This window comes from Nelumbo nucifera, chromosome 4, assembly GCF_055504915.1.
Source record: "Nelumbo nucifera cultivar China Antique chromosome 4, China Antique-T2T, whole genome shotgun sequence".
NCBI lineage: Eukaryota > Viridiplantae > Streptophyta > Magnoliopsida > Proteales > Nelumbonaceae > Nelumbo > Nelumbo nucifera.
The window spans coordinates 3,835,778-3,856,203 of record NC_142652.1 but is presented as its reverse complement, the minus strand read 5'-3'; the positions used below and the strand labels follow the sequence as shown (position 1 = coordinate 3,856,203).

The following is a 20,426-nucleotide window of genomic DNA, read 5'->3' as shown; positions in this document are numbered from 1 at the left end:
AACATCAACATTTATCTTTGGTTAAACAGAGATACAACCCAAGGCATCCCTTTTAGGTCAACCAAGTAAGCCCCATGTTATCTTCGGTTTTATTTTTGAACAAGTACTTTTTGGTGCCGATTTAAGATTCTTATTATAAGAATCTTTTGCCAATTTAGGATTCTAATTATAAGAGGGTTTTTTTTTTTGTCAATTTGGGATTCTTAGCATATTAATTATTTTTTTATTCGTATTTCTAACATTACATGGAGACACCAATGCTCTGCATTATGACTTTTTGAGCTTTGATCCAATAAAACTAATTGATGTTGTTTGATCCGAGGTGTCTCAAATCAAGATCGTAGTTAAATAATCATTGCCAACTGGGTGAAACTGAGGTAGAAGGATGAAGTCGAGCACCAGGATTTGAAATTAAGAAAGAATGTTAGAGGCCCGATGAATTATTCCCTGGATAGACACTCTAACACTCAATTCAATGAAACGAAGGGTATGAGGTCGGACCGAATAGGTAAGAATAGCACTGATCCGAGTAGAAGAGGCAAACTATAGTTATCAGAAGTCCAAAAGTCCCTTACCTTGAGCGCGGATTACCTATTATCGGGATGAGATTGCTTGTCGAGGTCTTTGGGATGACTCGTCTTCCCTGACGGAGTTACTTTCCTTGTCCATGCAGAACTCTTCTTTTTTGCTACGTTTATCTGTTCCACGTAGTGCCGGCATGACTAGGGAGATAAGATGGTCGCAGAGGCTACCGTGTGGTATCTATGAGCAGCTCAACCATAACCCAGACACTAACATTGCATTTCCTATTAAAAGCTAAAACGAACTCAAACCAATAATAAATGAAAGGGGAAGAGTGAGATTTCTAAGTTATGAGTTTTGATCCTGACCTCAATTTGACACTTCGACACTATATGTGGTTAACGATCTCGTCCAGCACCAGCAGGTACCAAAAAAATTGCAAAATTTTAAAAGAACAAATCGTGAAAAAAAAAGAAAGTAGATTAGATACTTCAAAGAGCAAATTTGGAAGGGGATGCTTAGAGGATGAAATCATGGCTGGTGAATGATGTTAACAGAGATTTGGAAGAAGGAAGTCATGAAAAAGAAATAGAAGTAAATCATGGAGAAAAATAGAAGCAAAAGGAGAGGAGTCTATGGAAACGATCCTTAACAATAAAACCACCGATCCTGGTTATAATTAGCTCTCCCCCTCTGGTCGATGTCACAGTGAGTAGAAGAAGAAGATGTTAGGGCTATTCCCTCGCGTGTTTTAATGACGAATGGAAAACAGTGCTCGTCAGGAACTGCTCTTTAGAAATGACGATTTCCTCATTTATAACGAATGACATTTTTGAAGAGTTCGCATCTCCGATCCACCCCCTGTCGCCCAATACAACGTGCGACCATGGTTTTCAAAACCGGACTGAACCGGACCGGACGGTCCGATTGAAAAAACCGGGAACAGGTCAGGTCCGTTTTTCCCAAAAATCGGTCAGCGAACCATTGAATCGGGTGGTTAATCGTCCGAATCATTCAAACGGTTTTGGCCGTTTTTTTTTTTGAATTTTTGTCAAAACTGGCCGAGTAACTGGACCCCTAACCGGCTTGGTCATCAGGCCGGTTTTAAAAACCATGTATGCGACTGCCATAGTGCCATATGTCTAGTCGCACACAGTGGGACGTTCCCGCGTGCGAGGCTAATGGGACAGTCGTTAGCTGGTCCCGTTAGCCCCAAAAGGAGCCCAAACTTCATTTTTTCCATACAACTTTTTAAAAAATGACTTGGAAACAAAATTGTTTTGGCCATTGGTTTCTGGGTCGATGGTCCGACCATTCAATTTGAACAGATGGCCCATTTTGACAAATAAATTAAAAATAAAAAATGGTCAAAAATCATTGAACGGATCAACAATTCAATCGCCCGTGTCAACGGGTTGTTAACTTTTTCAACGGCTTTTGGCCAAATATCGGGTTTAGGGTAAAATGAAACCCGTTGCCTAGACGATTCCCAGGCCAAATGGTCCGACTGTTCAGGTCAACAACGGTTCAAAAACCTTGCTCTCATATTTTCGCCCCCTCAACGTCAAATCATGTCCGACCCCCGTTCTACTCTCTTTCGCCTGAGCTCAGATCCAACTCCATCTCCAACACTGGCGATCGCTTTGGCCAGTTCATTGTCACCAAGTATGCTCTAACCCTCATATTTTGTTTAGATATTTGATTTTTTTCATTTCAAATTAGAGAAACCCTCGTTTGATATTTTGTTTTTCATTTCAAACCAGAGAAACTTGTTTTCCCTCTTCCAACTCCTTCTTCGACACCGACAATCATTCCAACCAGTTCATCGTCACCAGGTACTCTCCAAACTAGAGAAACAAGGCACTCCCTTGATTTGGAATGAAGAAACCAAATATCAAAACAAAATACGAGGATTGGAGAGTACCTGGTGACGGTGAGCTAGTTGAAGCGATTGTCGGTGCCAAAGAGGGAGTTGGAAGAGGGGGAAAAAGTTTATCTGGTTTGAAATGAAAAACAAAATGTCAAACGAGGGTTTCTCTGATTTGAAATGAAAAAACCAAATATCAAAACAAAATTCGAGGGTTGGAGCGTACCTGGTAACAGTGAACTGGCCAGTGAACTGGCCGAAACGATCACTGTTGCCACAAATGGAGTTGGATCTGAGCTCGGGCAGAGGGGAGTAGAATGGGGGTCAGACATGATTTGAGGCAAGGTTTTTGAATTGCCATTGACCTGGATGGTTGGATTGTTCAGCTCGGGAACTGTCCAAGCAACCGGTTCCATTGACTCAAGTAGTTGAACCGTCAACTAGTCAACTTGTTCAACGATTTTTGACCTATTTTATTTTTAATTATTTTTTAATTTATTTGTCAGAATGACCTATTCGTTCGAATTGGATGATCAGACCATAAACCCAAAAAATAATGGCCGAAACGGTTCTATTTTCGAGTCATTTTTTAAAAGGTTGATGTGAGTTTGAGGGGTAGGAATATGGGAGATATGAGGTTTGGGCTCGTCCCGCGTGCGACGCACACTGTATAGGGCGTTCGTGGGGCGGAGATGGCAAGTCATTTTTGAAGCCTGTTCCTACTCACTATGGAGCATGTCATTTCTCAAGAAAAAACCATCCCAAATTTTATCAAAAAAAGAAAAAAAACCCGTCCCAAACGTGTTCCTATTCGTTAGGAACGTCCGGAACACGAGAATCACTTCCGTGGAACGATGCCAAACGGGACCTAATTGGACACCCACGTCAACTTTAATCTTTTTTGTTGGTAAAAGTCCACTTTAATCTAATCCTTTGAATACTAATGTAAGGGGAACATGTTATGCGTATCTGCAAATAAATGGTAGTAATGATATAAAACGACATGTATCATCAAATGAAGGCATGTATAGGATTTATAACAGGATTTTTTTGGATAAAATAGAATTGTTGAGTTAGGACTAGACAAATTTCAAGATAGAGGGCTTCTTCGTAATATATGGAACAACTAAGGCTTACTATGTAAAGTGACTGCAGCTATCAGCTATGACCATTGTCCATTGGCCCGGCCCCGTCAAGTGTGGTGTGTGGAGGTGCCGGTGCCGGTGCCTTCATAGTTAGTAGTGAATCGATCAAATCCAACTTGGAGGCTGGCTTTTCCCGGTAAATTACATTATTCCGTGAGGTCATTTCCCTACTCTCTCTCTCTCTCTCTGTCCCTGTTTTTTGTTATTATTTTATTATTATAATTATAACAAAAGGAAAGAAAAAGTAGACCAAAAAACTGTAGCTTGCAACTCAGACTTCCAATAGGATGCAGCCACGTCAGTCTCATTTCCTGTAAAGCTTCATGACAGAGAAAGAGAAAGAGGGTTTGCCTCCGTCATTAACAGAGAAGATAACTTCTTTCTCCTCACAATCACATGACCTCTGGACGACAAAAGTAAACCATTGGAACGCCGTCCATACGGAGCCAAATCCTAGTTTTCTTCCTTCCATGTCCGCTCGGCGGTAATTGCCGGAATCTGAAGCATCGTAGCAGTTGACCGACCTCCATGGCGGGAAAGTTAAAGCCCTGACGCAGTTGCCTCCTTTCCTTCTCTTCTTGGGGCACCATACAATTAGATTGTTATTTTCTTTTCTCAAGTTAAAATAGAGAGAGGATTAGAAAGATAGGTAGAAAGTGATATGTACGTCGTTCCTCCTCCTCAGAGTTCCGATGCAAATGCAGCCGCTGGAGGTGCCGTTGGGCCGCCACCGCCTAGGACTTACCGGACCTGGAAAGGCAGTAATGTAAGTGGAGCTTTCTTTTCCCTGTTTTCCTTCTCTCGTTTTTCTTGACTCGCCAATTTCAGTTAATAAATTGGGGTTTTCGAGGATACGAAGTTAGGGTTTGTTATTATTATTATTATTATTTTTTCTAGCAGCAGATTAGTGGTGGAATTGAGATGAGACTTGGAGGGTATTTCCTTTCTTTTTGTAAAAGTAATGCTTTTCTATTCCCCCACCCCCTTTTCAGTCGCAATAAGGAAACAAAAAAAATATGGAGATGACGGTTTTAAGATCTCTTCATACGTAGCCTAACACTTGTTTTGTTTCGGCCCTGGTTACAGGAAATGGTTTTAATTTGTTATAACCATGTTAATTTCGTTTCCCTTTTCTATTCTGTTTTAGGATTTGTAGGAATATTTGGATTTTGATTGTTGCAAAATGTGTGAAGAATGACCGGAAATTAGTAGTCAAACCTAATATGTCAGAGATACATCCTGTTTTTTGTAATCTTATGGTTTCCAAGCTTTGGGCTTGTTCCTCTCTTTCCAAGCATCTCGTATATGGGCCAGTTTCCTTCTTCCAACACCATTCATGAAATACTTGTGAAAAACGAAATTCCTATAATCTGTGAATGATAATTGATAAAAAAAAAATCTGTGAATGATACTCTACTCATACGCCTTGAATTTAGTGAGTTACCAGGAATAAGTAGTTGATTATGGCTTATTTCAGAGACAATTTGCCAATTTGGTAAGTTCAACCCACGTTATGTTTGCTGAAAATTTTACATCTATGAGTCCTTTTTGTAATTAACACTCAACAAAACTTGAAACGGACTTTCTAATGACTAATGAGAAGGTATTAAGCATATCATATGGAGTGAAAGTTTGACAATCATTTTTCGATAGTAACTACTTGGTAACTTATCCCTGGAGTGATTCTCCTTTTGACCTTCTTCCTAGATATCATTGATTGCATTTCCTATCTGAGATTTGCACACATGTTTCAGGTTTAAAGTTCTGGTGTCTAGGGTGCATTGACATAGGAATAACCCAAATGCTAGGGCATTAGGTGATGAGGTGTGTTGGTACAATTGATGCCTATTTATATAAATTAAGAAAAAGTTAACTTATTAATTATGTTTGTATATGTGGGTTACATAAAGCATTTTGGTTTAGGAGTTGTTTGGAAGAAACCAAATGAAAATATAATTTTCCTATTTTTCCTTATTTTTATCACACTGGATGGGATATTCTTCCTTCTTACCTCTGCTTCTTATTTTTCTGTTTTTGATTTTTGATTGAGGAACGGTACATTGTTTGATCTCTGCTTTTCTTCAAAAGGAAAAAAAAAAATTGAGCATGATTTAACATGGTTGTTTTCATGTTTGTTATGCATGCCTTTATAATTAGATCTTTGGTCTTTCTGCTTGTTTTGTGATTTGATGCAATCAGTGTTTTAAAAGCGCAAGGTGCAAAAATACAAAAAAATAAAAAAGCCAGAAAATAAAAAAAAAGCCAAAAAAGTTCAAAAAAATATTAAACATAATATTAATAAAAAATATAAACTTAAATTTTAAAATAATGTTTTAAAAAACCTATTGTCTAAAATTAAAATACATAAGCATAAGATGTAAAGCATATTCAAATGAGAATTTAAAAATAAAATCAAACATATAAAACATTTTCAAGCATGTAAAACCTCTAATCTCTTTTTTCACTCAATTGCATTACTTCAAGTAGCTAATGTAATGTAAAACATATTACATTCCCGATTCTACGAGCCGCCTTTGTGCCATGCCCAGTGTTTTAAAAGCGCAAGGGCCAATTTGCGCTTGAGGCACAAGGCGAGGCGCACGCCTTTTTAAGAAAGTGCAAAATTACAAAAAAAAAACTAAAAAATAAAAAAAGTCAAAAAATTCAAAAAAATGCCAAAAAATTTTAAAAAATGCAAAAATATTAAACATAATGTTAATAAAAATATAAAATTAAATTTTAAAATAAATGTTTTAAAAAATCTATTATCTAAAATTAAAATACATAAACATAACATGTAAAGAGTATTCAAATGAAAATTTAAAAATAAAAGCAAACATATAAAGCATTTTCAAGCATGTAAAACCCACAATCACTTTTTCTCCTTAATTGCATTGCTTTAAGTAGCTAATGTGATGTAAAACATATTGCATTCTTGATTCTATGAGTCGCCTTTGTACCACACCCCTCAAGGCAAGCCCGGATGAGTCTATGTTAGGGTCTGAAATTCTTATTTATCACATAAAAAATAATGATTTTATAACTTTCATTGCCTTTTAAATATTTTATTGCAATGAATGTTGTTCATTCATTCATTGCAATAAAATATCTTCTTAAAAGGCAATGAAAGTTATAAAATCATTATTTTTTATGTGAAAAATAAGAATTTCAGACCCTAACATAGACTTGCTCGGGCTTGCCTCGAGGGGCGTGGTCGAGGGCGGCTCAGCCGTTAGACTCAAAAAATAGCAAAAAAGAGCAAAAGTTTAAAAAGGCGCACGCCTAGGCTGAGGCGCAAGGTGCACTAGGCGTGCGCCTTTTGAAAGGGGTGCGCCTAGGACCTGGGTGAGGCGCATACCCCAAAATGCGCCTCGCGTGCGCCTAGGCGCGCCTTTTAAATCACTGGCCACACCCTTCGAGGCAAGCCCAAACGAGTCCACATTAGGTCTTAAATTCTTAGTTTTCACACAAAAATAATGATTTTATAGTTTTAATTGCTTTTTAAGAAGACATTTTATTAGGATGAATGAATGAACAACATTACCAAATTGGGGGTAATGCTTGGGCTTGCCTCGAGGGGTGTGGCATGGGGGTCCGGGGGGCGGAGCCCCCGGTCCAGCCGCTATTTTCAAAAAAAGCAAAAAAGTGTCAAATTTTCAAAAGGCGCACCAGGCGTGTGCCTTTTGAAAGGGCTGTGCCTAGGACCTAGGCGAGGTGCATACCCTGAAATGCGCCTTGCCTGTGCGCTTGGGCACGCCTTTTAAATCACTGGATGCAATGTTTAACGTGGAGGCATGATGCGAGGCATTCCACTACCTAGAGGTGTAAGGTGTAGTTCAGAATGTAAGAGGCATAAGCCTCCTGAACACAAGGAGGTGTAAGCCTCCTTAAGTGGAGGGGGCTGAGGAGGAAGAAGAGAGAGGAGGGGAATGAGCAAGGAGAGGAAGGAGGATCTCATTTTTCTTTATTTTTAATAAAATTCTTTTATATTAAGAATGAAGATGCATAAACTAGCTGAAAGGGGGGGGGGGGGGTTCTTGTTGAAGAATCTCTATTTGTTTGTCAATTTTCTTTAGGGCATTCTTCACTTGTAAAGAATCTCTATTTGTTTGTCATTTTTCTGCACTCTTAACATCATATACCTATTAAGAAGGTCATGCATAAATGCATTCTATAGGAGAATTTGGAATTTGTTATGCGTGCTAGATATTCATTTATGTCAAATGGAAAAGGAAAAAGAGTCCTTGGTTGGATCAATCTTTAGTTCAGGTTAGTTGGATTATACTGCAGCTTATTTTGATTGCAAAGGATATAAGGCATCCTGCATTTTCCTTCCTCCCTGCATGCAGTTGTGACTACCTTTTTTAGATGGTAATACTGAGTGCACTGCTGCACAAATTTTACTACATCTGAGCTGGACCACCTGAAGCTGTTCCACTTGTTCATGCGTTTACTGTTGGAACTTAACTGGGGCTGCTACCATTTACCTAGGCTTGTCTGAGATTGTAAAGTGCTGCTTTTTTTATGGGAACTTACTGTATTGGCTTTTGAAACAAAGTTTCTTTCAATGTGGTTTTGCAAAGTATCAGCATTAAACTACATGTTCTTGTCATTTGAATTTTAGAATCCGTTTAGTGCATATTGGTTATTGACACAAATACTTAGTAAATATTCAATTTTTTGATATTAGAAAAGTAGGGATAAAACAACCGAGAATCAATGAACTGTTATGCTTGAAAAACCTTATTTTAGCATTGACATAAACCATACATAAACCATTGAGATTATCAGTTTCATTTGTTGCTGCTTGGAGTTTTCCCTGTCAAAACCATTAAATACATGTGCCCTTGAATCCTGATTTCCATTTCGTTCTGTTAAATGTCATATCCATTGTTAAATTATTAGTTGAGTGCTTAAATCGTTTATTACTACTTCAATCCATGCCCTTATCTCTTCTAGCTCCTTTACCTTGTAACATTTCACTTATAGATGCTGTAGGTGGTCTTCTATGCATCTGCCAAACCATCTTAGCCTACTTTCTCTCACCTTATCACCTATTGGAGCTACTCCCAAGTTCCTTAAAATGATTTTACTTCTGGCCTCCTTTCTAGTTTTTCCACTTGTCCATTTTTTTGGTAATAAGTAAAATAGAAATCTATTGAAAAAAGAGAAGGTGACAAGATATCACCTTCAACAAAGGAGGAGAAACTTAACCCCCCCCCCCCCTGCAAAAAAAAAAAAACCAAAATTCTCAAGACCCTTGAAATAGAAACATTCTTTCCTTTTCTTCATCCCATAAATATCAAAGCATTCCTGCTGCCAACAACCCAATCCCCCCTACCTCTACTAATTAGACTTATGCATTGGCATTTTCTTCACTCATTGGATGCCTCTTCTCTGATTCCCAGAACAATTTTCTTGTTGCCGCTTTCCCTCCTAAAACAAATTGCACCAACAATTTGCACACTTGGACTTAAGTTTCCACGATCTGTTCCAGATCCATCTTTTTTTTTTCCTACTTTTCTAACTCGACCAACAATTTTTTCCTCATCTTCCTCTTCCCCTTCTTAAGACTCTTCTTCTAATTCACCCTCCACCCCCTTTGCAGCCTTCTCTTTTACCACAACACTCTGCTCCATACAGCAAAGCTGGGCTTACAACTGTTTTATAGAATTTTCCCTTCTAATATAAGTGGTATTCGCCTATCACATAAGACTCCAGATACACCTTCCGTCTTGCCCAACATGATTTAATTCTATGGGTGATATCCTCCTCAATCTCTCTCTCTTGTTACGAATTATCAAACCAATGTTTCAGAAAAGGTCACATTTGAGTTTTCTCTTGGTCTGCAGTCCTATGTTTACCCTGATTTGCACTCCCATTATTGTTATTGTTGTTGTTGTTGTTGTTGTTGTTATTATTATTATTAAGTTTATATAGCATATATTCTATTTTAGTCCTACATATTTTAAAACCTCTTGTTTCTAAGATATCAAGAGCTTTATTATGGGAATTGAGAGCTTTACTATTGAGAATACAAATGCTGGTCCGGTTGCTCCATATGTCTACCACCAGAGTAAGGGCAGGGATTTTGTCTCTTCTTTCTAGAGACATGTATGTATGCTTGTTTGTTTATCTGGCTTTCTTCTCCTTTCTGCTCATGTTGAATTACCGCAACTGGACGTCTGGACTGTAACTAGATATTTAATTATTCCAAGATCTTCTGAATATAAGATATGTTCATGAGAATTGTATACTATCTGAAGCTGTATGCTCATAGTGGTTAAAATATCATTTGAGGAGGTTTTGAGTATTTGTTAATGACATGGTTGTTTTCTGTTATGCAGATATTTTTTCTTCAAGGGAGATTTATTTTTGGACCAGATGTGAGATCGTTATTTCTAACTATATTCCTTATCACTGCTCCAGTCTCAATTTTCTGTGTCTTTGTTGCCAGAAAATTGATTGATGATTTTTCTCACCATTTGGGAATCTCAATAATGGTTGTTGCTGTTGCATTAACATTATATGTGAGTTTTATGTCTTTTGCATCCCTTAAAATATTTAACTGTCTTTTGCAACTCTTTCTATGGATCTCTTTCATGTTTAATAAGATGCCATACACAACAAAAATTAGTGCTTTAGCATTGAATAATTAATGATTTTTGAGGTTTCGATTTGCGTAAACTCTCCTGTTGCCACTTCTTGGATGCTTTTTTTTGTGGTTGAATATTTCATTAATTGATAATTCTTGGAGGTCATGTTACAATTCTGTTAATCCATGTTGCAAAGTTCTGAACCTAGCTGTGCTCTCCTGAGTAGGTATTGGTTATTGTTGGTTTGCTTTGTTGTTATTGTTTTTTTTTTTACTTGCTTTTTTTTTTATCTTTCTTTGTTTCCCTTTGATGCCTTTTCTATCAAAAAGAAAAAGATCCATGTTAGACAGATTCCTCTTTTTGATTGAGTGGGAAGATATGTGGGGGATCTTGGCCTCTAGAGCCTTGCCTAGAGGATTGTCCCATTTGTATTGACAAAGAATCTTCTTTTGGAGGTCCCTTGCTATTTAGATTTGAGGAGGAAAATTGTAAGTTTCTCTAGGAAACCAAAAACGCTGAAAGAGGAAATAAAAGTGTGGAACAAATAACAATTTGGAAGATTAGAAGAAGCTCAAGAAACTATTTGCTCAAGGATTGAAGTTTTGGATGCACAAGAAGCTCAAGGTTTGTTGTTAGAGGAGAATAGAGAGGAAAGATGGGGTCTGAAGTTAAATCTAGAAGAGATTTAGAGGAAAGAAGAAATTAGTTGGAGACAGGAATCCAGATGTAAATGGCTATTAGAAAGGGATGGTGATTCTAATTTTTTTCAACCTCATGGGGGACAACTTCAACTCTCCCGGATTTGGAATGGGACAGAATTTCAGCAGAGCAATCTCAGATTTTACAAAGAAAATTTTCTATTGAGGAGGTTAAGAAAGCATTTTTTTTTTCAATGGAGAGGTCCAAAGCCCCTGGGCCAGATGGTTTTCCATGGGTTTTTACCAAGAATGTTGGGTGATTTTGAAAGAAGAACTTCTTGTAGTGCCTGGGGAATTCTATTTCAAAGGGGAGAATCTCTCCTAGGGCAAATGCCACTTTTATTTCCTTGGTGCCAAAGGAGTAAAAAGCCCCAAAGGAATATAAGCCAATAAGTTTGATTAGGAGCCTCTATAAGATTATCTCAAAGGTTCTGTCTGAAAGACTGAAAATTGTCTTACCCTCAGTGATCTCTCCTTTTCAAGGTGCCTTTGTTGAAGGAAGACAAATTATTGACCAAATCTTGGTGGCCAATGAGAGTGTTATAGAGAAATGAAGGGGTGGTGAGAAGGTTCTGGTGTGTAAATTGGACCTAGAAAAGGTTTATGATTTAGTTGGTTGGAATTTCCTCTTAGAGGTTCTATCTAGAATTGGTTTTGGTGTAAGATGGTGGCTGTGGATTAAAGGTTGTGTTAGCTTTGTGAACTATTCAATTCTAATCAATGGAGTTGCAAGAGATTTATTTCCTATCAAGAGGAGGATTAGGCAGGGAGACCCATTGTCCCCCTTCCCTTTTTACTTTGATTACAGAGGCCTTAAGTAGAATGATTGTTAAGGCGGATTTGCAAGGTTTATTTAGAGGCTGGAGGATTGGTAGGAACCAGATTGTTGTCTCCCATCTCCAATTTGCTGATGGCACAATCTTGTTTTGTGAAGGTGATGAACCAGAAGCTGTAAAGAACTTGAAGGGTTTGATTGATAACTTTTAGCAGGTCTCTAATCTATAAGGTCCCAGCTAGAATTGTAGGGCAACTAGAGAAATTTATGAGGGACTTATTGTGGGAGTTGAGGGAGGAAAAAAGGATCATTTAGTTAAATGCTTACAAGTTTGCAAACCCAAGGAAAAAGGTAGTTTAGGATTAGGGAACCTATCTCTTAGAGACACTGCTCTGCTAGGTAAATGGTTGTGGAGGTTCCCTTTTAAAAGAGATAGGTTGTGGCACAAGGTCATTGAATGCATTCACGGGATGGAAGAAAACGGCTGGAATGCAAAGCTAGACCCCCCCCCCCCCCCCCAATGCAACCTTAGCTTCTCCTTGGAAAGCCATTCATGAGGTCTACCCAACTTTCTTCAATTCCATTTGTTCTGATGTGGGAAAGGATAACAAAATCCGGTTTTGGGAAGACCTTTGGCTAGGGGAAACACCACTTAAAACACAGTTTCATGAACTTTCTGCCCCTTCTAATCTCAAAGAAGAAACTATCTCTAGAATGGGAACTTTTCTCCTCAAGGATTAAATTGGGATTTAGGCTTCAGAAGGGTACTAAGTGAGACTGAATGTGATTCTCTTATCCACCTACTTGATCTCTTAGAGAATGTGTTTTTAGATGAAAACCTTGAGGACTCTAGAATTTAGTCAGCCTTTCTTGATGGTCTCTTCACTTGCTCTTGTTTTTTCACTTTCCTCTTCTGTAGGGGGCAGGCTTTCCCGGTGTAAGAGATTTGGTGTAAGCCTATTCCGCCTAAAATTCAAGCCTTCTATTGGGAAATTTTCCTGGGAATGATTAATTATTGTGATATACTGCAGAGAAGAAGGCCTAATACTTACCTTTCTCCTCATATGTGCTTTTTATGCAAGGCCAGTGGTGAAATTCTTTCTCATTTATTAATCTTTTGTTCTTTTGTGCATTGCATTTGGGAGTTTTTTTGTTCTCTTTTTGGTTGGGTGGTCTGGGAAGAGAGGAATGGAAGAATCTTCATTGGATAGAGTAGATCTTTGGAGGAGATAGTGGACAACATTAAAATAAAGGTTGCACACTGGGTAAAAACCTTGGAAAGCTTTTAAGTTTTCTCTGCCAATGATATCCTTAGAGATTGGACAGAGGTGACACAGTCATCTAGAGAAAAAGAAAGGAAAGAAAAGATAAGGATGGAATTGAAACCTCCAGAAGTCAACAAAGTAAAGCTGAACTTCGATGGCAGCTCCTTTGGAAATCCAGGTATGGCAGGAATAGGTGGTCTGATCATGTATTCTTAAAGCAGAATACTAGCTCTATATTCAGGACCTATTGGAATGGCGAACTCCTTGAAAGCTGTGAATTATTGGCTTTGCTGCAAGGTCTTCAGTTAGCAAAACAATTGGGGTACAGACAGGTGGAGGTGGAAGGAGATTCAAAGCTAACTGTTTCATGGGCTAAGTGGTAGCAGTCAGACTTCGTGGACTGTTAGACATGCTTTTAGGGAAGTGGAAAGTATTGCATAGGACATAATTGCTGAATTTAAATGGGTGAGGACCGCAAATGGGTTAGCTGATTCCCTTGTTAAGCATGTAGTTATGAGGCAGTATTTGTTTTGGGCTGCTATGTAATACAAATGTACTTTGGGCTGGCAGTCCTATCTCTTTTGTTAACTTTATCCTCAATTATTATAATACAATTTTCTCTTTGCTGATCAAGAAAAAGATCCATGTTGTAAGTACAGTTTGTTTTCGAAGAAAGATAGTTACTCTGCATGCACATATAGTGAGCTATGTCTGAACCTTTGGGTTTTCACAATCCACCTCCGTGGACATCTTGGGGCTCCCAGGGGGATTACTCCAAGAAAGGCAATCCATGTTCTCAGAGAACCATTCAACGTAAAAGCTTAAGCTGTTAAGTGAGGTCCTTGAATATGTTTTATTCTCTAACATGCCCCCTCACACGAAAGCCCATTGGGCTTGAAGCGTGGACAGCACATGCCCACCCATACCTTGTGCTGAAAATTAATTACAGTGGGGGTGACAATAATCGAACACTAGACCACTTGGTCAAAGTGGCTATGGTACCATCTCAGAGAACCATTCAACCTAAAAGCTTAAGCTGTTAAGTGAGGTCCTTGAATAGCTTTTATTCTCTAACACATGTTAACAGGATGTTGACAGCTGCTATGGCTTTGTCATGCTTCTGAGGAACTGGTGCACATTTAGGTGCAGGTCCTATGCTCTCAGCCCATTCAAAGAGTTGAGCTAAGGGAATTTGGGGCAGATGCTTGATATAACATAAGTGGGTAGTCGGACATGGTCATGTTACCTAGTTAGAAGGCATGAGTTAGAAGATCTTTATTGGAGGTTAGGCCCGTGCTTTGATGTTTGCCAGTCACATATTGAACTGGGATGGTTTGACCAAACTTTGGTGTCTTGAAGCCATAGATTACAATCATGGTGCACGGTTGTATTGGCACATCATCTTGAAATGGTGGTTGGTTTGCTTTCTCAAGGCAGAAATTATGTCCAGTTGATAGCAGAAACTGATACAAGACAGTTTGGAATTGAGACGTTTGAGAGTTCTTCCATATTCCGTATGTGTTCGATTGAGTCCATTGCTTTGCTTGCTTGCATTTGCCTCCACCAAAACCTGGAATGATATAATGAATGCCATTGACGGCTATAGAAGCCCGTGGCACTGATGTCTACATGGTTACTAATCTTGGGACTCTTCTTCCCTTCTATAAATTGGATAGGTTGAAATCACTTCCAATTCATGTTACAAAGACCACTCACCACTTAATGCCAAAGCTGTTGTTCTTGTGAACTAATGGAAGGTGCATGTATACACACACAAAACCAAACTTTCATTCATCGAATCAACTCTTCTAGTTTCAACTTCAATGGTTCCATTTGTAGGCTCATTGGCTCAACACTAGGACTTTGATCTCCCTTTACAAACTCCAGTTTCAACTAAGAAATTGATCACAAACAACTTCTTATTTGCATTATAAACAAGACACCTAAATACCTTGATGCTCATATATGGATATCGGCATGGACATAGATACGAGAATGAGGATATAACTCTATTTCCTAAAATTCTAGAATCTAGACATGGGTATGAGTATGGATCCCATATGGTATGCTAATATCATTTTTTATATATTTTTTGAAGCCAAGTGTTAGTTTAGCAAGATTTATGTCTTGCCAATAATTAATTAAATCAATAACATATACAGAAACTTTTATAGAATGATATTTCAAAACAAATCATTATACATATTTTAAAAGTATCAAGTATGTTTAGAAGTGTCCATGCAGTATTTGGTGTCATCCAAAAAAATGGGTATGTCTCCTGTCCAACAATGGTATGCTAGGCATGTAGAGGTTTTGGTATCGAAGCCTATATATAACCTACAAGGACACTCAAAGTCTCAAACATGGAACACCTAGAGCAACTCTAACAACTGACTATTACTCCTAAAAAAACTAAGCAATGAAAGCTATATCTCTCACTTAGGCAGATTCACCTTTGCTCACCCTTGGAAAGGTATATCTCTCACTATTAATTTATCTCCTTTCCTTAGATACTGTTTTGGTAATGGTTTTCTTATTAAGTTTTGGACTGATCTACGGTGGTATCTTACTCCTCTCAGCTTGGCCTTCCCTATACTCTTTAGACTGGTCCTTGACAATCAGGTCTGTGTTTTTTCCACCCTTGTTAGGAGCAGTGAAGGTCTGTCTTTCAATTTCAACCTCTGTAGAACCCTAACGGAACCTGAGGTGTCTGAAATCTCTTCCCTTACCCTTTAGCTCTCCAACGTTTGCCTCTCTCCCTCTAATCTGGACATGTTTATTTGGTCCCTGGCAACCAATGGGTCCTTCACCATCAAATCCTACTTTAATTGGCTGGTTGCTGGGCCCAGTCCCCCTCCCTTCCTGGCAAAGAGAATATGGAGCTCTTCAATTCCTCTCAGAATTACTTTCTTCATTCGGGAGGCAGCTATTGATCATATCAACACTTGCGAGTTATCCAAAGGAAAAGGAAAGGTATGCTTCATGTCTCTTCCCATGTTTATGTTATGTGCCTGCAAGGCAATGAATCAGTTGGGCACGTGCTCATAAACTGTAAGGTAACTCGTTCCTTGTGGCAATTCTTCCAAGATCTGACCCATGGCAGCAACTATTTTTGGGTCCCTCCAAATTCAGCGAGTAACTTCATTTTCCAATGGAAAGGTAGAAAGATGTGGAAGTGGGGAAGCATCTTCTGGAAAACTGTGATTAATGCAGTCATGTGGTGCATCTGGGAAGAACAAAAAAAATTGACCACAAAGTGTCTTCTAATTTATCAAAAAAAAAGTGTGTTCTATGTGAAAAGGCATGCTGTGAATCTGATCTTCTCTTGGATGCTGGCCAACAAAGCATTCTCTTGGATCAGTTATGGTGACTTGGACAGAAACCTACTGGAATTTCTTTGCTCCTCTCCCTTTATTCCTCAGCCCACTCTTCCACTCTCCCCTAGACCCAATAGCAGCTTTATCCTTAAGCTTGATGGCAGTTTTAGAGGACCAGTAGAACCCCCCCCATCTGCTGCAGACATTGGAGGAGTTATCTTGAATACTGTAGGGAGATTGCAGTGCGCCTTCAGTGGTCCTATTTCAGCAGCTGATGCCTCTGAAGATCAGATCCAAGCGCTTCTCATGGCTCGTGTACTGTCCTCTCTGTTCATGCTACCTCTATTTTGGTGGAAGGTGACTCCAGGAATGCAATTGGGTGGACGAAAAACAAAGGAACTTGTCCTTGGAGGCTTGAACACTTCCTCTATGAAATCTATGAGCTGTCAGCTTCTTTAAATTGCATTTATGGATGGATCCCTAGAGAATCAAACCAATCTGCAGATTGTTTAGCCAAATCTGGTTCAGGCAGGGATTGCTTGTACAGAGCAAATGTATTGTCTGCATCTTGAAAGAGCTGTTTTTTGCCCTGCTTTTGTACATCTCATGTACATCCCTCCTATGAATGAATGAAAGTTACCCTTCAAAAAAAAAAAAAAAAAGATAGACACTAATTAAGAACTTCCTAATCCTGTCATAGATTAGAGGAATTCACATCGGCACCCACAACACCCCACAGCACATCCTAACTGTGTATTGGGAGCATCTCCCAGTGGCATGTACGGGAGAGATGTTCCCAGTGCACACTGAGATGTGTATGTGGGGCGCTGATGTGATCTCAGACTAGAGATCTTCCAGCCTTCTACCTTCAGAGAAGTGACATCTTATTTGCTCAAGAAAGAGCATCTCAAAAGTGGTTATTCCCACTTTCAAGCAAATGCTTCCTTAGAAATGTGTCCACTCTCAAGCAAATGCTTTCTTCCTTAGAAATGTGTCCACTCTCAAAAAAGCAAAAACTCATTTCAAATGATGTAGGATCCATAAAGTGGGTTATTTAGAAATAAAACTTGATTTAATCTCTTAAATTAAACAACAAATCTATACATAAAAAATCAAATACAATAATAACAACCTAAGTTTACAACATAAATTGGTGTCAAACAAAACCTATTAACATCCGTAAATAATGGCCCCATACTTAGTATGGGGGGTCATTCTCTTGTTGGATGGGTGATTAGAAAAGCTATATAATGAAACCAAAATCATGGAAAAGGACCAGTTTTGACCCCTGAAATTAGGATGAAAGATAATGTGTGATTACAACCACAACTCTACCTACTCTCTAAAAAAGGGTGCTTAAACTATTATAATCTTCAAGATGATTATCTCTATTTACTAAAACACTAATAAATCTGGAAAAGATAAACTCCTAAAGGACTAACATTGACAAAATTCAAATAAGCTAAAAACTACATAATTGCCACTGGTGTAAGAATTTGAAAAAACTCGATTTCTTCCATGATATTTGTTGAGTTGTGTGCTTAGCTTCCATATCAAAACCTGTGATTTTTAATCCCATTTTGAATTTATATTCCACTCTTACTTTATTGTTGTACAAATTACTCTATAGTGGTTGTTATGAATCTTATCTTGATAAATTTGATAAAGAGTATGAGCTATTCAAGGTTTTTTAATCATAAATGACGGGTGTGGTTGGTTGCTCAGATTTTAGTTCTTCTTCTGTTAACCTCTGGAAGAGATCCTGGTATTATACCTCGTAATGCACATCCTCCAGAGCCAGAGGGCTATGATGGGAGTTCTGAAGTTGGTGGTCAAACTCCACAGTTACGTTTGCCTCGCATGAAGGATGTTGTTGTCAATGGGATCACTGTGAAAATCAAGTACTGTGATACTTGCATGCTTTATAGACCTCCTCGCTGTTCACACTGTTCGATCTGCAATAACTGCGTGGAACGGTTTGATCACCATTGTCCCTGGGTCGGCCAGTGTATTGGTTTGGTAAGTGATGATATTAATGTGAATCTTATGGAACATTGTTTGTTATCTGATGGAATGGCATTCACATTTTATTTTCTTCCCCTCTTCTGTGTTCTTGATTCATTCAAACCTAAACTTTAAATGGAATTGGGTCACACTTTTTTTTTTTTTTTTTTTAAAAAAAAGACACATCACCTGCTTGGCTGTTTATTGTGGATTATTACAAGTTCTAGCCAGCATCATATATGGTATATATATTTACAGAAAAAAAAAAGAATCATATATGATATAGATCATGATAACCCCTTAAGGTTGACTTCGAAATGGTATTCATCAACTTGCAAATGGAACTGTGCTAAGCAAATGAAGATGTTGATAAGCTTTCTGGTGGACCTCAAAATGTTGCTCAAAGCAGTTCTTGATTTCTAGCAATAAAAAGGGCAGTCTTTGATTTATTGATATATGCCCCTCTGAATTCTGAACAATATTTATGACCATGTGCAGCGAAATTATCGGTTCTTCTTCATGTTTGTCTTCTCAACAACTCTTCTTTGCATATATGTGTTTGGATTCTGCTGGGTCTACATCACGAGGATCATGGATGCTGAGGAGACCACAATTTGGAAGGCAATGACCAAAACACCTGCCTCCATTGTGTTGATTATTTACACATTCATTTCAGTTTGGTTTGTAGGTGGCCTCACTGTTTTTCATTTATATCTCATCAGTACAAACCAGGTAAGATAAGGTTTTTCTGTATATCATCCATGCAAGTTGAAATCTTGAAGATTCTTAAGTTTTTGAGACATTGAGATTTTTGTTTCATGACAGACTACCTATGAGAACTTTAGATACCGATATGATCGACGAGCCAATCCATACAACAAAGGAGTGGCAGAGAACTTCAAGGAGATATTCTGCACCAGCATTCCATTATCCAAAAACAAATTCAGGGCAAGGGTGCAACGGGAGCCTGTGTTACCACCTCGTACTGTGGGTGGTGGTTTTATTAGCCCCAACATGGGAAAAGCTGTGGGAGACATAGAAATGGGTAGAAAGCCTACATGGGGTGAGGCTGGGGCTGAGTCAGGTGACTTTGAAGGGCAGCATAGCAATGATGATGGCGGAGACAACAAGGATGGTGGGTTCGATGATGCCTCACCAGATTTAAGCAGGGCATATCCTGCAGATGGTACCAAAGGGCGTGCAGGAGTACATCCTAGGCGCTCAAGTTGGGGACGGAAAAGCGGGAGCTGGGAAATATCTCCAGAAGAAGTTCTTGCAATGGCGGCTGGAGTTGGTGAATCAAATCGGGTTGGAAGTGGGAGTGGTGCCAGCGCGACAACAGGCAACCAAGATTCTCAGTCAGACTCTAGGCTATAGAAACCAAACTGAACAGGGTAAAATTATTGCAATTAGTATGGAGTGGGATGTTTGGACCCTGACGCCTCCCCTTGGCAGCTGATCATCGAGGAAATTAACTGGGTTTATGACAGCAGGATAGCCAGAATGACAATATCAGTTGGGCACTCGAACTCTACGCTGTAAAAAGAAATAAGAGCGCGTTAAGAGGAAATGGGCATGGTAGGTTGCAATTTGGGTGGTTTGGGGCATGACGCTTTGCTGGTCATCTTCCACGTTATTGCTGTGTTTACTTTCGTATGGTATGGGGCTTGTTTGGTTGGTTGAACTTGAAGGGGGCATGATATTTGGGTCATTGTATATCTAGGAGGAATAGTGTGCCTTTATGAGTTTTATTTTTTTCGCTTCTGTTTTTCCTCTCTTCTAAGCCTTGGTTATGACGCAGTTTGTGGAATAGGTATTTGTCTTGTTATTGCTTTCTGTTTCTGAAGATCAATGTTTCCACGTCTCTAATATATGAATCTTTGGTGAAGACGTTTCCTGCCGAGCAGCGGCAGCCAACAAGACCTTACTGCTGGGGCCTGTGAGTACAGAGCTTTTATTAATATTCATGTACAGCTGCTGCGTGCTATTACTTTGCATTTGTTATTTTTGTGGGATGAAGGAACAGATCAGCCGGATTATTCAATCATCTTCGAATTGGTAGGACATGCAACCGGATCAAAAAGGATCGAGGCTGGATTTAAGGGCAAAGATTGATGAGAATGGATTTTAGTGAAAAGGGTTGAATTTGATTCTTCCCTTCTCCTATAGTCATGGGAGTATTCTTTTTTTTTTTTAATGAAAATATAAAAAAAATCATGCATGACGGGGGTATCTTT

At 38.8% G+C, this 20,426-nt stretch overlaps 1 protein-coding gene across 1 annotated transcript; it reads left to right on the top strand.

Moving 5' to 3' along the window:
* Nucleotides 1–3,875: 3,875 nt before the first annotated feature.
* Nucleotides 3,876–20,035, top strand: LOC104591795 (putative protein S-acyltransferase 7). The gene is made up of 5 exons (XM_010250824.2): nucleotides 3,876–4,300; nucleotides 9,882–10,064; nucleotides 17,911–18,204; nucleotides 18,688–18,921; nucleotides 19,015–20,035. Exons 1-5 carry the CDS (start codon nucleotides 4,196–4,198, stop codon nucleotides 19,564–19,566), a joined length of 1,368 nt encoding a protein of 455 aa, XP_010249126.1. The 5' UTR covers nucleotides 3,876–4,195; the 3' UTR covers nucleotides 19,567–20,035.
* Nucleotides 20,036–20,426: the final 391 nt, after the last annotated feature.

What these genes read in the sequence shown, in the direction of transcription:
- LOC104591795 (XM_010250824.2), top strand. Translation starts at nt 4,196, where the DNA reads ATGTACGTCGTTCCTCCTCCTCAGAGTTCCGATGCAAATGCAGCCGCT. An exon ending in GGACCTGGAAAGGCAGTAAT is followed by an intron (nt 4,301 to 9,881) that starts GTAAGTGGAGCT and finishes TCTGTTATGCAG; the next exon opens with ATATTTTTTCTTCAAGGGAG. An exon ending in TCGGCCAGTGTATTGGTTTG is followed by an intron (nt 18,205 to 18,687) that starts GTAAGTGATGAT and finishes GACCATGTGCAG; the next exon opens with CGAAATTATCGGTTCTTCTT.